This window comes from Ricinus communis, chromosome 8, assembly GCF_019578655.1.
Source record: "Ricinus communis isolate WT05 ecotype wild-type chromosome 8, ASM1957865v1, whole genome shotgun sequence".
NCBI classification, from domain to species: Eukaryota; Viridiplantae; Streptophyta; class Magnoliopsida; order Malpighiales; family Euphorbiaceae; genus Ricinus; species Ricinus communis.
In genome coordinates this window covers 5,042,794-5,060,641 of record NC_063263.1, presented here as the reverse complement: position 1 = coordinate 5,060,641, position 17,848 = coordinate 5,042,794, and the positions used below count along the sequence as shown (strand labels likewise).

The 17,848-nt window shown below is 25.8% G+C and overlaps 1 protein-coding gene across 1 annotated transcript; it reads right to left on the bottom strand.

Moving 5' to 3' along the window:
• Positions 1 to 4,078: 4,078 nt before the first annotated feature.
• On the bottom strand, positions 4,079 to 8,522 carry LOC8285143 (triosephosphate isomerase, chloroplastic). The gene is made up of 9 exons (XM_002529202.4): positions 8,212 to 8,522; positions 7,884 to 7,910; positions 7,371 to 7,440; positions 6,960 to 7,083; positions 5,905 to 5,989; positions 5,268 to 5,400; positions 4,992 to 5,165; positions 4,560 to 4,642; positions 4,079 to 4,408 (listed from the first exon to the last, which is right to left on the bottom strand). Exons 1-9 carry the CDS (start codon positions 8,398 to 8,400, stop codon positions 4,352 to 4,354), a joined length of 942 nt encoding a protein of 313 aa, XP_002529248.1. The 5' UTR covers positions 8,401 to 8,522; the 3' UTR covers positions 4,079 to 4,351.
• Positions 8,523 to 17,848: the final 9,326 nt, after the last annotated feature.

The window sequence follows — 17,848 nt, the reverse complement described above, 5'->3', positions numbered from 1 at the left end:
AGAAATTACATTATATAATTATTTTTTATTTTCTTATAAAGTTGGCGAGGGACTATTTCTTATAATTAGCGTGTCCCTCGCTTATTGTAGGGAAGCTAGGGAGGGATAATCTTTAGAAAAACTCTTGCTTTTAGCAACTGAAATAGAATTCGTCGCTAAATATATATTTTTGTTAAATAAAATGTGTTATCTTTCGTTGCTTTGCTTGTCAATTTTTTATTAATTTTTAAATTTATTTTTAATAATCATGTCAATTATATTATAGACCAATAAAATTAAAATATAATAAAAAATTATTTATAAATCAATTAAAAACTTTAAGTGCATAATATAATATCATAACACATAAATACAAAAGTAATAAATCTACCATAAACCAAACATAAATTTAGCAGAAACTAATCAATTACTAAATAGAAACCAATTTGTTATCATACATGTTCTTAGATTTGAATTAAATTCTAAATTAACGAAAATGAAAATAATGAAGACATACAGTATTTTGAGCAATATCATTCAGTTGCTGGTTTTTTTCTTAAACATTACTAAATATGTGGGCATGAAAGCTGATGTACACTGTATCTGATTTGATATTTTTCAATATATAATAAATAATCCTCATTTGAATATTTTACCTCCAAAAATAAATTAACTTAACATAAACTAAATAGAAATTCAATGTAAACTAAACTAAAACTCAACATAAACTAAACCGAAACTCAATATAAACCAAACATAGAATGTTGATAACTTGTTACACATTGGTTTGGATTACTTATTTAGTTATTTAAGAATATTAGTAAATATTGTAAATAAATATGCTGTTTTATATTTTATTAATTTTTATATTTAATAAATTTTATGTAATTTTCCTTATTTTCATATCATAAAATAATTATATTTTAGATTTTCAGCTTTGTACGTAATTTATCTATATTGTGTTTGTTGAGAATATTGAATATGAAACATAAACTTATCATAAACCTAATAAGCAAAAATCTAATAAAACAAACATAAAACTAAGAGCAAGTGACCTGTCCATAAGCTCCACGTCATTATTTAGTTTAGAGCAATCTAATAATAACCTAAATTTACATCATATTGTCATAATATTTAGGTTGCAAAACTAACTCTAAGAATTGGTCCAATTCGATTATTTGAAAAATACCAATATCATGAGATATTAGAATCGTATCAAAAATAAATAGCATCATATCGAATTAAATCAAATTTTTTAGTTTAATGCAAGTCGGTCCAGTACCACTTTTTAGTCTAGGATAAAAGAAAATAATTTTGAGTCATGAATTAAATATTATTAATTTTAAGTTCTGAATTATCAACAAATCATATGAACGTAGCTAATCTGCACAAATTACTAAAAGTAAAACCTTTAAATTAAAAAATAAATAGAGAGCATGCATATTGACTTTATGGTTTTAGTTCATAGTTTCAAATAAACGGAATAAAACTCATAAAAGAAAAGAAAATATTTGATTGGAAATTCAAATTGCAAGATTTAATGATTCGAACTTTTTAATTGACGAAAGAAATTAAGGAATAAATGGAATAAAAATTTTAACAGAAAAGAAGATATTTAATTAGAAATTTAAATTGCGATACTTAATGATTGAAACTTTTTAATTGATGAAAGAAATTGAGTTTGTAAACTGTGATCGTGAGTAACTGAATGAGTCATTGTTATAATACTTGTAAGTAAAAAGAAAAAAGGTTAGATAGTATTACTAGTAACTACGTATTCTTGTAATTTTAAGATTTTACATATATAAAGACATAAAATTAATTCTATTCGGTTAGTGTAATTCTAGTACATTTATTATTAAAGAATTACTACGATACTATAATAGTAAAATAATTTTTTTTCGAATCATTCCAGTTCCATTATAAAAAAATTTAATTTTGGTACTTTTTAATATAATTTTTTTATTCGAGCAGGAATCACTAAAATCCATACTCATCATTTAACTCTATTCCATCCTTTAACTCTGATTTAATCTATGCTCCATTCTAACTCTAAATTAATCCAAGTACCCAACATTCAGATTTTAAAAAATTCACACATCATTAATGTAATTGTCTTAACTTTTGGCTTCAGATGTAGTTGTCAAGTTATCAATTGACATTAAATTTGTGTGATTTAATTTAGACTTTGTTTCACGAAAAATATTCTTTTCATTTTCTGTGTTTGATGTATGCAGAAAAGTTGGTCAATGAAAAATATTTTCCTAGTTAAAAACTAAGTGAATTTTTTTAACATAGGCTTCCAAAGGAGAAATCATTTTTGGAACTTTTATGGTCTTACAAAATTTAATAAAAAATTTTAAAATACAATAAATAACTAAATATTTATCAATTAATATAGGGCTAATTGCAAAAATAATCATAACCCTTAACGCTTTTTGCAAATGTAACAGGATTTTTTAATTTTGATAATTTCAACATAAATCTTATAATTTTTTTCAATTCAAAGCACCAGTTGAAAAGTCCAATATAATTTTATTGATACGTCCCTAAGCTGGTTGAGTTATTCCATATAGGCACCAAGTCAAGTCAAGAATCTCATTTTTTTATAATTATAAGAAAATCACAAACTTTACTCATTTTTTTTACAATTTTATCACGACTTTTAAATTTTTTAAAAAATGTTCATTTCAATTAAAATTAGTACATAACTAATTTAATTACAACATGAAAAAGTATTAAAATTAAAATTTTTAGTAATTAAATACATTATTTAATTACAATAAGAAAATTATGCATTTAATTAAAATCAAAATATAAATAAATAGGGTAAAATAGTGATAATTCTTGTTATTTTTAATTACTAAAATTGTCTACAGAAAATAATAAATGTGATTTTAATATTAAATTAATTAGTTATAACTTTATAAAGCATAAATAGATCCTAAAATTAATTTTTATGATTTATAATGTATAGTTTGATAATTAGTTAATGTTTAATTACTTAATATAATCTAAAAATTAATTTTTTCAGTTCATAAGATATGAATAAATATTTTTTATAAATTTTATCTTAATCTTTTTTAAAAATGGTTAATATATATTACTTATTAGTGTTAATAAGATAAGATGTTTTTTTCCAGACAAATTCCTATAGTCTCATATTTTATTTAGTTAAATATATTTTTTATTGCAATTAAATTTTAGATTAATTACTAAATTTTAAATTTATTATTTATCTATTCTGATTAAATTATATTTAAAATATTAAAAAATCTAAATTGATAGACTAATTTGCCAAATATTAAAAGATTGTGATAAAATTATAAATAAAACTAAAGTTCATGATTTTATTTACAAATAAACAAAGATAAAATTCTTAACATAACATAGTCTATGTGGAGTAGCTCTTCGGCATTACATCAGTAAGATTATAACAGATTTTAACCGGTATCTTAAATTGCAAAATAAATTGTAAAATTTATATTAAAATTAAAAAACTATTTTAAATTTGTAAAAACGCTAAAAATCATAATTACTTTTTCAATACGATAACCATTTTCAATGAACTCTAGCTACCACTAGATGTTCAGTGGCAAAAAGACTTTCAGACTTCCTATTTTAGTGCAATTTTTGTTAATTTAACTACAGATTATACATACAAAATTTTGATCTGATTTATTTCTTTGAGAAAAAAAATTGTAAAACCCCCCAAACATCATAAAATTATTTCCTTACAATTTTTCGCATACAACCAAAGAACAAAAGTAAATTGTTTTCCTAAAGAATGTTAAACCAGAAAAAATTGGATACAAGTTATTTGCTGCGAAACAAACGGAGATTTCCTAATAAATAAAATAATTCTCAACCATAAAAAGCCATATTTAGATTTTACAATACCATATTTTTCACTTAAAATGACACTACTATATGTTTTCCTGAATTTCTTACATTTATATCAATAAAATATAATAGCAATAATTTTCTTATATTGAATCATTTTAGCAATATAAATGAAACCAAACTTTGTTGATGCCCCTGGGCATGGGCAATGATGCAGTAACTAACTACATCAATTAAACTTTGTTGAGTAGTGACAAAAACACAAAGGTGGGGTGGGGGGGGCTTCATTAAGATTATGGCATCAACCTCATGCATAGTTACAGTAATTCCCTTTTAAAAGAAAGATGTGCAAATGGGCCTTTTTCTTTCTAGGAAGGTACAAAGAAAAAAACAAAAAAGAAATATGATTTTATAATCAAAACTGCTTGGATAAGGCTAGCTCACATGTTTGATTAAGGTACAGCTTCAATCTGAAGTATCCTCACTTTGCCCTTTATTTTTCCATGTTGTCCAGACCAACTCTACATAATCAAGCAGCAACTTTCTTGGATGTTACAGAATTGATAATGGTAGCAAATTCCGGGCCCTGCATCGTGAAAAGGAAAAAGCAAAGATGCTGGTATTTTAGTCATCTATGCAGCCCCAGCTCATTAAGATAGAGAGTATTATTGTGGTCTTTCGCCAATAGAGCATAAATGTTTTCATCTTTAAACAAATCATTTGTGGCAGGAGTATACCTTTAGGGATGCACCACCAACAAGAAAACCATCAATATCTTCTTGCTTCGCAAGTTCAGCACAATTTCCCCCATTTACAGATCCTGCAAGGACAACTCGGATACATTAGATTGCCAGCAGCTGCACCTAACAAGATATGAAAAACTGCAGTGTTCCAAGAAACCCTTACTAGTACTTATGCATTCAGACAATGATGACAGTTAATGGATTACTAAGAAAAGGCTTATCTCCAATTAGCACACCAAAAATAAATCAATTCAATTAATCTCTGGAGAATGACATATATCCTGCTTTCTTCTACTAATGAAAGGAAAAAGGAAGTAAAAGAAAGAATACTCCTCTTGCCTAGTCATGGACAATTCAAGTACACAGTTTTGTAATATAAGCTGAGATAAGATCATGCGATCAGCATAAATGAAGTCAATGAAGTACCTCCATAGATAATTCGTGTTTTGGATGCAACTTCTTCAGAGATATTCTTTTTGAGCCAATCTCGTAAAGCAACATGCACTTCCTGAGCTTGCTGAGGTGTGGCCACTTTACCAGTTCCAATAGCCCATACCGGCTCATATGCAATAACAATCTTATCCCAACTGGGCACAGCATCTACAGGTATTAAATTAAAGTGTTAGACAAAGTTGTTTGATTTTTTTGACAATGTAATGTGATATTTCTCAGTTTGTAGAAACAATATATCTAAGCAATTACCGGCATATGCCTTCAATTGCTGAAAACAAACATCAAAAGTTTTTCCTGCCTCTCTTTCTTCTAAAAGTTCACCAATACAAGCTATCACCCCAAGACCCTGGCTCAAGGCATATGCAGCTTTCTTTCCTATAAACTGCAGCAAAAAAAAATAATAAATAAATATTTTAGTTCAAGTTTTAAATAAACAACTAGTAAAAGAACAGGGTTTAACTTCACAAACAATCACTGCACTCATCCTTGGATATCAACATGCTTACTGAACTTCAAGTACCAGCATAATCACTCAATTTGATTACTTCAATAAGGTCACAATTCCCATATTCTTTTAGTGATCTGGCCAAATTTTATGTTGCAACTAAATAAAAAAGTTTCACAGCTTCTTTCTAAATGTAAAACTACATTAAAGAAGAAAAAAAAAATGACTCATTTTAAAACTTTTGCTAACAGTCTACCGCTAGCAACAGTGACCTTATTGAAATAACCAAAATTGATAATTTTTTCTTTGCACATTGAGATTCAATATGTGTTGAATTCAGGGAGAAGTACAGTATATGTGGATAAAATTGAGCTACATTAATAATGATCATGTATTCCATGACAAATCTCAAAATGATAAAAGAATTTATTAAATTGTCACCTCATCATTTTCTCCAATTACATGCCTGCGTTCAGAATGCCCAAGAATAACCCACTTGCAGCCAATATCATTTAGTTGTTCCACACTACAAAACAGTGTACAAGAATTAAAAAGAAGACATCTGGAGAAAAGCAGAAATGGAGGAGCTTAGTTGAGGAAAAATTTAAAAGAGACAAACTCTAGTTCGTGCAGGAAAAAAATCAAAGTTGGATTAACAGTAAACTATGATTGGACATGCAGTTAATTATCACCACCTGTTTGTCTGATTGCATTTCGTGCATGTATTCCAATGCAATCAATATAGAGTTTATCAATCCAATGAAGCAAACAGATAGAAACTATTTGAGATGAGATATTCAGCTTTGCCCAAACTTAGGGAACAAAGGATTAATCATCTGCCACCATAAGTAATTTTATTCATGTTATCATCCCAATACTTCAATACCCTCATATATCACAAAAGAATGAGCCAGTTTACTAATCATAATGAATCATCCAAAAAAAATGGAAAGGAAAAGGCTCCTAAACACCGGAAACCAAAAAATTAATAAAAAGAGATGAACCATAACAAATGCATTCACAAAGTTCACTTCTCTAACAAGCATGAATATTTTGGAGGAAAACCCACAAGAAAATCTTCACCTGACAGAGCAATAACGAATGACTTTGGAAAAGAACTGGATCTTACAATGGACAAGACAAAAGAAAATTTTTATTCCTAAAACATGAAATCACATGCAGAGGAGAAAAAAATAAAAATTTGATTAAAAGGACCAGACAATAGTATCTCATTTATCGTTATGCTTGCCCTCTACCAAAAGCATTCCACACAGAGCATCAAATAATGATTTTAGCTAAGCCAAATATTTTTCAGTTAAGTCAGCATAGTTTTGTCACTTGAAGACACAGCAGAAAAAGAGAAAAGAACGCCAAAATTAAGTGAAGGGCAATAAAATTAAATATCAGTGTTTGTTGCTAGACAAAAATTATGTGAAGGATTATAGTATTAGATATCAGCCAGGCTGGCTATCACTTAAAAAGGAAGAGCAACCAACCTGATCTCTCCTGTGAAAGCCCCACCTTTACTGACCCAGGAGTTTTGAGCAGAAATCTCAATTCTATCTGTTAATGAAGACTTCACCTGATCGATGTAAATAAAGGGAGGAGCAACAACAACATCTGCCCAAATCAGTAAAAACAAAACATCAGAACCCTTTTAACGTATAGATTAACTGCTCTCCTGATAAACAAATCAAATAAGAATAAAGGTCAACATGTAAAGATCTCTTTCTCCATATGGATACAAAAGCAGGACATTTGTGGCCACAAATACTATACCATGTTCAATATCAGTTTGGACATAATACAATAAACCATATATCTAACTTCAAATACAAGTTAAAAATAGCAAAAATCTTAAAGCAGTCAGCAAACAGAACACCAATATAAGATTAATATGCACTCACCAACATCAGCCTCCAACTTCGCATCGTTCAAGTCAGAAACAAGCTTACTGATAGACTCTTTTGTCCCATTCTAGAAACAATAAAGACAAACTTGGATTAGAGGACTGAAACGAAACCAAACAAACGATTATAAAAGTTATGCATTTGCAGTGTCCACTAACAAGATGCAACAAAAAGAAAAGAAGAAAAAAAAACAGACTATAGTTTAAGGAATTTATTAATAAAACAAAAGCAACAGAACTTGTTAACAAGTTGAAAGAGTGTTTCTAGAATTAAGAGTCAATAACGAATTATGAAGAATCAGTGGAAACTGCTGAAATCAACCTAGATACGCAGTACATTTACAAGTTTAAAAGAAAAAATTGTGACAAAAGATCATGTAATTGCAACAATAAGGAACATGGAGAAAAGTTAACACATGTGAATTACTAGCAGTGCGTAGAACTTTTCAATAATTTTATGTGGTAAGCCGAATACATAAATCAAATCAAGAACAATGAATTTAATACTTACACACTTCCAATTGCCTCCTACAAAGAACTGCAAGCAGAAGAAGCAGAAATATTGATTAATAACCACATTTTGGAGAAAATTACTTCCATAACCAAACAGAATTTAACTAAATAAATAAATAACGCAAGTTCATTTTTCAGAAAAAAAAAAACTGTCCTGAATCAATAATATCAGCAACGAGAGCAGATACTAGACTGATATCTAACAATATAAGTATAGGTGCAAAGCAAAAGGAGTAACAGCACATAACCAAAAAGCTAAAACAGAAAGCAAAATATCTGAAAGCAGCATTGAGAGGAGATCTCGCAGAGAGAAGATTGAAACACACCGTTCCCGTGCCGGCCATAGCGACGACATGTCTAGAAGGTTTGCGAGAAGAAGAGATGCTGCGAAGTTGAGAATTGAAATGACGAAGAAATGACTGAGAGAGGGAGTGAGTCTCAAGAAGTTTAGGGCATGATTGGCGAAGGCCGGAGAACTGAGAGGGACCTGAGAGCGAAGTAGATAGCATAGCCATGGCTGTTACAGCGATGAACTTTTGTGATTTTCTTTTTGTGTTCAGTTCTGTGAGTGTTGGCTCTAGGGAGTGTGGAAGAGGAAAAGAAAGCTTTGGAAGTTGTGGACTTTGAGTGTTGTGGGTTAATCGATGGCTGCCTGCCTCCGATGGTTGAGTAGTAGGTTCACGCTAGTCTTCCGAGCGTCAAATGCACGCTCCTTTCACGTTAGTTTCCAACTACCAACTTGTATTTCCTAAAATGAGCATTTGTTAAATACTTTTTATTTAGTAATTTCGAATCAGGATAAAATCTCTTTAGATAATAAAATATTATTTTAATAATTTAACGTAACAGCATACTTAATATAATTGCCTATATAATAAAGATGCATACCTCAAAAATTTAATTATATATTTTTAAAATATGTAAATATTATTAATTACAATAAAAATATATAAAATAAATAAAAATATATTCTTTTTAGTTTTATTAATAGAGTTCATAAAATGTTTCTTCAATTTTTTAAAATATTTATGCAATAAAAAAATAGAGTTTAATTTCAATAGATCAACTTATAAAAATATTAATTTTTAATGTATATTCATTTTAAAAGTTTAAATTTTTAATTTTAATAATATTAATTTTAATTTTAACATTTAATAAAATTATATGTCAAATCTATTAGTTTGGTATGAACTCCGGCAACAACAACAAAAATAATTCAATATTAGAGTTATTGTTTCGTTCCTTACTAAAGTATTATCATTTAAGTACATGATTTTTTTTTCTTTTTCTTAACTTTGAAATTTTATTAATGTTATTTTATTAAACGATAATATTTTAATAGGGAGGATGTTGAGTCAATTCTTCCTTTTTATTATTATTGTCGGAATTCATGACACGTCAACAAATTTTATTAATAATTTTACGGGAGATTAAAATCGAAATCAATATTAAAATTCGATGTTAAAATTGAAATTTGAATAATACATACTAGATTTGATAACAACAGTTAAACTCATTCTAAAAAGTATTATATTAGATGTATCATATAGATATAAAAATAAAATTGTACTTTGGTTTACTATATGTTTTTATTTAAGAATTGTAAATAAAAAATAATATTTATAAAATTTTAAAAATAATAAAAATATCTAATTATTCTGAATTATAATGTTGTTTCTTTGAATTCAATTTGACTTAGTAAAATTCTTTTGATGAGTAAACTTTTCTTACATTATACTGAGTACAAATCTAATATTACGGTTAAAATATAACAAATTACATTTATTAATTTATAAAATTATATTTTACTAAGTTACTAAAAGATAATCACAAGAAGGATGTTACACTGTATTACATTATTTTAGTAAGTTTTTTTATAACAAATTTTAAAACAATAAGTAAACTGAAAGCAATTAATATAGATAACTAACTGGTGATTTTAAATATATGAAAAATAGTGTTCATATATAGTAATGTCAATAATCATTATAACTTATATAGTAAATGAAATAGGCCATAGATTTTTTTTTGTAAGTAAATATATAATTGGACGGTTACGATATAAATTTTATTATTTTTATTTTATTTAGTACAGAATTATCTATAAGAAAAGAAATGAAATATAATTAATTCTATATATAAGATAATCTCACAAATCGGTGCAAGGTGAGACAAATTTCTTTTAAATATTTCCTGCTCTATGATTTTCATAGAAGAAAAAAGGTTAACATTTGGTTAAGATTTTCACAAACATTCAACAAATTTTACTCTTTTGCTTTTTTGTCTATTTTGACGACAATCAATTGGACGATGAAATGGCTCTCTCTTTAAAAAGAAAAGGATAGGAACTGATCTTGACGCGCCTGAATGAGACTGGGTTAAGCATCTAAATCTGACAAAAAAATATCAAGCTTTCATTTTTCTTTAATTATTTTACAGTTGTAATTGCCGCTGGCTCGCTGCCTTTCAACGGCAAGAAAATTCGGCACAAGTACTTTCTGTTGTCAACCACAACAAACACTCGTAAAACTACGCCGTTTGCTTGTCGACTGATTGAGCGTCTCTCCTCACGCCACGTGTGCTTAACCGAAAGAAGATTTGGATAAACAGAGTGGGTCTAACAGGAATCTTGTGGTGATCAGCCTCGGGGACCGTACACGTGGATATTTTATCCATCATCCGCCACACGTCTAGCAAACTCTAAGTCCTCAGGTTTTACTAGTCACAGACATGGCTCCAATTCTATATTATTCAATCTTATCAAATTTCTTTTCGAAATAAATATAAAAATTAGTAAAATATAGAAAAGAAGAGCAAAAGAAAAGAAATTGAACTTTTGAGATATTTTTCTTTTATCTCTGAATTAAAAACATTATATTTTTATCTGACAAAAGACTACAAGGTGACATCTCAAGCAAGATATCTATTGTAAAATATCTCTTTGACCTGAATTAATACCAAATTTTACAATTATAATAATATTGTAAATAGATGTTTAGGTAGCACAGTAAAAATGTTGTCTCCTAAACAAATGGGTAATAGACATGTTTGGGTGCTAGAACTAACTTGTTATACAAAGCATAATGGTGGTTGATTTGATTATTTATTAAGTAACTCACCTAATTGTTGTAAGTAATCAAAATTAATCTAGTGTTTAATTATGTTTAATAACCATCAAATTGTTTTGTATCTTAAGGGAAATGACTATTTGACTCCCACTTTGAAAACTTCAATTTGTTGACCATTCAGCTAAAGTTCTAAGAAACCTTATCTTCCCTTTTGTACCCTTGAACTGAGAAAAGGAGAGCTCTATCTGTCTACCCAACCTTAATAAAAGCTTGAACAAAAAATTCCAAGAAAAACAGTTGAGATGGTTGAGAGATAATGAGATCACAATTTTGTGTAAAGTAGTTCCATAGCTGAAAGTCCAAAATATCATCATCCAAAACAAACTAGTTGCAACTTGGATGCGGCTTTATTTATTTTTTATTTTTTTATTTTTTATATATAATTTTCTTAGCTGTATATGTAATTCAATAATTGAGGGCTGATGACCAAAATCATTCAAATTCTTTATCCAATTTGAACTATGGTCAAATATTGAATTGTTTTGTGCTAACCAGAAAAAGATTGAACTAATTTTTCCACATTTCAATTGTGCTTTTGCAAACTCATAATACAAACAATTTATTGTCATATTATTTGATGGTACCTTTATTAGAATGGTTAGTGAGATTTAAGGTAGTTGGTGCAAGTAGGGATGAGAACAAGATTGAGTCTAGGCTCAATTCAATGAATTCATATTAGTTTCATCTCGAATGAGTTAAACACCAAGTTGAATTGTTGGAAATTATTTTTATTATATAAATAAAATAAATAAATTTTATTAATATTGAAACTAATTCAGAGAAAGATGAAAAAAAATTCAAAGTTTATAAAAAGAACTCTCTAAAGGACTATATAATTAGATTTTATTTACACCCAAAAAATAAAAATATTTTCTAAAACTATTGACATATCTAATCGGCTTTTTTATATTTAATATTTAATAAATTAGTAATTCTATTAATTAATAAATTTTTTAGAAACTAATTTTGTTATTCTTTAGATATTTAATAATTTTATAATTCAATAATAATAAAAATTATAAAAATTATTGTAGTAATTAATTATTAAAAATAATATTAAAAATAAAAAAAATATTAATTATCTATATATTATTTTTTTCCTTTATACTGCGTGAATAATTTGCATAATTCATTTCTAAGTTTAAAATTTATATTTTTGGTTAACATGAAATTTCATTTAAAATTTTAACTCATTAAATTCGTAAAACTTAACATAATCAAACTAATTCTAATAAAATTGGAAATAATATTTTAATTGTATTTTTATATTATATCAATTAATCAATCATTTTCTTAATTATATAATAATTTTTAATCCTAAAAAAGTAATATGAATTATATTTATATTAATTTATATAATTAAAAATTAATTAACTACTATTTTTATAATGAATTTTATATTAATTGGCTTAATAAAATATTAAAGTATTAGAGATTTATTGAAAAGACGGTTAAAGTATTTTAAAATATTATTATTTTCTAAAATATGATAAATAATTTTAAGAAATTGACAATTTTATTGAATTTTGTATATAAACTTATTTTACATTATTATTTATAATTAAAATAGTAACAACAACTATATAACATGTGGGTAAATGACTAGTAGATATAAATACTGAGATATTAAATTTTTTTAATATATATATTTATTTTTGACACATATGAAAACGAACAAGTCTATTACTTGATTATTTTATTATTTATTGAAATAAATTTAATTTTATTTAGTTTATAATTATATTAATATAAAATATATTCTTTCTATTTTCATAAGTTACTTTTATTTTTTATAGAAATTACATAACATATTCTTATAAGATTTTATATCCATTTTATGATAAATAAATATAAAAAGTATATATATATATATATATATATATATATATATATATATATGATAATTTTAAAAGATTAAATGAATTTAAAAAAATTATTAATATTTTTTATTGTACCAATATATTCTCGTATGATCATATAATAACTATTTTTATATTATGTTTGTTATTTTTAAGTTGAATGATTTTATATATTTTTTGTAGCAACTAGTATGTTTTGATGACATGAAGATAATGTTTCAAAAAATATTGCCATAATATATTAAAAATATATCAAAATATAATTAAAAATACATAAAAATATAATTAAAATAAATTTATGAAAATATATTAAAAGAATCTATAATATCAAAAAAATACTATATACTGCAGTTTAAAAAAAACTGTATAAATAAAAAATTTTGAATAAAAAGTTAAAAACTAATTTTTTTGATCGTAAAAAATAATTTGCACAAAAAAACCTAAAATAATTCCACCAAGGTCAGGGTTTTATTAACAGTAATGTCCGCAAAAATTCATTAACATGAGAATCATTAGTATTTTCAGTAAATTCAACTTCTTTATTTTTTCCATTTAGTTCCAATTTTAAGATCCTTTCTTTGAAATCTATTCGTTTTTCAAATCATTAATTTCTTGTTTTATATTTTTAATTTCTTCTTGTAAATCCTGAATATTTGGTGTAGGATTTCTAGAAGATTTTGGTTTAAATCTATGAAAAATTTCTTTTAAATTATAAGGTACAGGTTCAGATTTTTGGGTCTCGTTATGTAAAACAATATCTCTTAATTGAAAAATTTTATGAATATTTAAATTCTATTAAAATTAATGTTCCATTTTTTATGTGGTTTGAAATTTATTGTAACAATAATAATATAGATTTTCCTTTTAAAAATCTTTTTACAAATTCAAAAAGATCTGAAAGAGTTTCTTTTGATAAAACATTTAAAGTTGAGTTACAACAAGGACCTGTACAAATTCCAAGGCCTTCACAAGTTTCAAAATCAGTATTAACAGAAGATGTATCACTTAAAACATTTAAATCATTTTCTTCAAAATCACTTAAATCAGAATTTTCAGAATCTGTATCAGATAGTAAAAGATTAAGCATTTGATTTTTAAGTTTGTCAGAGATATCTAAAGTATTGATTTTTTCTTTCATCCTACACTGGGATTTAAAATGACCAACACGTCCACACTTATAGCACACAGGAGGACTTTTCCTTTTATTATTTTTATTTTTATTTTTATTTTGAGAAGTGTTTTTGGATGAAGAAGATTTTTGAAAATTCGAAGTATTTCTTCTATAATTTTTATTAGAAGATTTTCTTTTCAAATATTTTTTAGTTTTTGAAGAAGGAGCTTGAATACGTTCATAACCGTATTGGGAACAAAAATCTCCCAATTCTTTTTTAGATTATAAAAACTCATTTTTAATTTTAGCTTTTAATTTTAAATCAGTACATAAAGCTAAACCTTCATTATTAATAAAATTAATAATTTCTCCATAAGTTAAAGTATCATAAGGAATAACATTTCCATAAAAATCTCTAATCCTTGTTCTAACCTTTTTAGCAAATAATTTAGGTAAACCAGTAATAAATCTTTCTTTCCAAAAACTATGATTGCAATCAGTTCGAGAAAAAACTTTAGTTAAAAAGACATCTTTGTACCAGCGAAAATCTTGAAGTTTAGAACAAGTTAAATTTGAAAGAATTTCAGAAGATCGAATTTGATATTGATTAGGTTCACCAATAAAATATTTTGTAATAGCGAAAAGTAAAGTTGCAACAGCATCTTCTTCTTCAGTTTGAACAGAGGTTTGATTTTCAGTTTTAATGACTATTTTTCTTGCATTTAAAAATCTTGATTTATCTTCTAGTGAGGTATAATTATCCCACCAGCCTTTTAATTGACCAGTAAATCCGAAAATTAACATTTGAGCAATTTTTTTATCAGTGTTATTTATAGATCTGGCTCTGTACGAAGTACAAGCCATGGTAATTTCTTGTAACATATTTAAAATTTGATATTCTGATAGACCATCAAGGTTCCATTCATAAACAGAATCTCCATCATATTTTACTTGAGTAAAATTTACTCTTTCTTCAAACAAAACATCTGGAGGAGTAGGTCTAGGATAATAGTGTCTAGTTCTTGATTTGTCGTATCCTCTTTTATTGTATATTTTGTTTATTTCAAAAATATCATTAACAAATTGACTTTCTAAATCTTTAATTTCAAAGTTTTTATTTTGTTCAGATTTTTCAGAATTAAGCATGCTTACAGAAGGTTTATCTTTTAAAAATAGATTGGATAATTTTAAATTTATTTGTTTTAAAATTTCATCTTTATCATTTAATTTAATTAGTTGTTGTTCAGGAATTTCGTGAGGTTGAAAAATAGGTTTCATAGGTATGCCACATGGCCTAGGTGTTTGTTGATTATTTATGTTAAATGTCTCTATCCTGTCAAGTTGTGAAGCAATTGTAAAAAGAATTTGGTTTGTATAATTATTTTGATTTTGGACGTTTTTTATATCTTTTAATAATGGAGGTTTGTTGTCATTTTCAGAGCTTATCTTTTTAAAAGGTGAAGCAATTATTTCTTGATCATGAACAGTTATTTTGACTTCTTCTAAAGGTGGATGAGCAGAGATTATTTGTTTGTTTCCTACGGTTGTATTCCACGTTTTAGAAATTCTATCATTTGTAAAAAGATTTTTAAAAGAAAAATCTATATTATCATTGTTACAATAAATTTCAAACCAGATAAAAAATGGAACATTAATTTTAACAGAATTTAAATATTCATAAAACTTTTCTTGAATAGTATCTCTCTCCCCTGTTGAAAAATGATTTTGAAACCATAAAACTTTTTCACGATTTCGTATATGATAATAGTCGGATCGTAAAAAAAGTTTATCTATTTCAAAAGGAGTAGAAAGCATATTTAAGGTTGAAAAGTTTTACATAGTTGATCTTGAAGGTGACAAAATAGGTTCATCAGAATTTTTATCTTGATCTATGTTAACAGACTCAGTGTAAAAAGGTTGTGGAATCCTATTTTCAAAATCAACTCCTTGTAAATTTGTATTCGAATTTGAAAAACGTGTTGTGTGCGTAGAAGGTCTAGAATTTTCAAAAGTAGAAAGTCTAGACGAAGGTAAAAAAAATAGGTGAAAAACTTATTTGAACAGAACCATTAGATTGTTCTAAAATTTGTGAAATTCTAGAATTATTTTCAATAGATTGTGGTTTGTTAATTTCTTGTAAATCCCAAGTTCCAGCTTGAGATAATTCATTCCATTTTAGTCTTTTAGGAACTTGTATTTTAGAATGTAAAGTATTAGCTTCAAATAAAATTGTTTCATTTCTTGTTAAAGAATGTTTAGCTCTTGGATCTATAGTTGTCGTCATAACTTTGTAATAAATTCTATAAATGACAGCTATAGATCTGGAATTTTTAGCAAAATCCATGTTTTTAGTTTTAACAGTTAAAATTAAAGTATCTAAAATATTTGAGTCAAATAACGAAACTGAAAAATTTGGATAACAATTAAAATAAACAGGACCATTTGCTAAATTTGATTCAGCCATTGCCAAAAGTGAATTTGAAAAATTCAAATGTCGTGCATCTCTTAAACAGAGAAAAATAGATATGTCTAAACCAATTCTAAATAAAAGTTTAACAGCAATTTGAACCATACCTATATGCAAAAATTTAAATTTCTTTTTAATATGTTCATGTAATGCAGATGATGAAAGTAAATGTAAATTTTCATGTGATTTATTTAAAGCAATAGTTTGTTCAGTTTGCTTAATAGAATAATTTTGTGCAAAATCAAAAGTTCCAATACGATAAATACTATTAATGTTTTGCTTAGGGATGGACCAATTATGTAACTGATTTTCTATTTCAGGAATATTAGACTCTTGAACAGTAAATTCTTCACTATTTAAATCAGAATGAGAAGAAGAAGAAGCTATTTCTCTACTACTGAAACTACGAAACAATGATGCCATAACCAAAGACAATAAACAGGTAAATAATGTTTAGAATAGTGGGACCACCTACCGGGACCACTCTGACCGATTATTGGAAAGACGGGCTGACCAACGGAAAACCAGGCTGACCAACGCTATCTTAAACAGTATTTTAAGTTTAGTGACTTAGGCTCTGATACCAAATGCGGAGCAGGATCAAGTAATACAGAAATAGAAAGAGAATTAAGTGAGTAAATAGTATAAAATTTTATTATTGTTACAATAAATTTCAAACCAGATAAAAAATGGAACATTAATTTAATTGGAAATAATATTTTAATTGTATTTTTATATTATATCAATTAATCAGTCATTTTCTTAATTATATAATAATTTTTAATCCTAAAAAAGTAATATGAATTATATTTTTATTAATTTATATAATTAAAAATTAATTAACTACTATTTTTATAATGAATTTTATATTAATTGGCTTAATAAAATATTAAAGTATTAGAGATTTATTGGAAAGACAATTAAATTATTTTAAAATATTATTATTTTCTAAAATATGATAAATAATTTTAAGAAATTGATAATTTTATTGAATTTTGTCTATAATTTTATTTTACATTATTATTTATAATTAAAATAGTAGCAACAACTATATAATATGTGGGTAAATGACTAGTAGATATAAATACTGAGATATTAAATTTTTTGATATATATATTTATTTTTGACACATATGAAAACGAACAAGTCTATTACTTGATTATTTTATTATTTATTGAAATAAATTTAATTTAATTTAGTTTATAATTATATTAATATAAAATATATTCTTTCTATTTTCATAAGTTACTTTTATTTTTTATAGAAATTACATAACATATTCTTATAAGATTTTATATCCATTTTATGATAAATAAATATAAAAGTATATATATATATATATATATATATATATATGATAATTTTAAAAGCTTAAATGAATTTTAAAAAAATTATTAA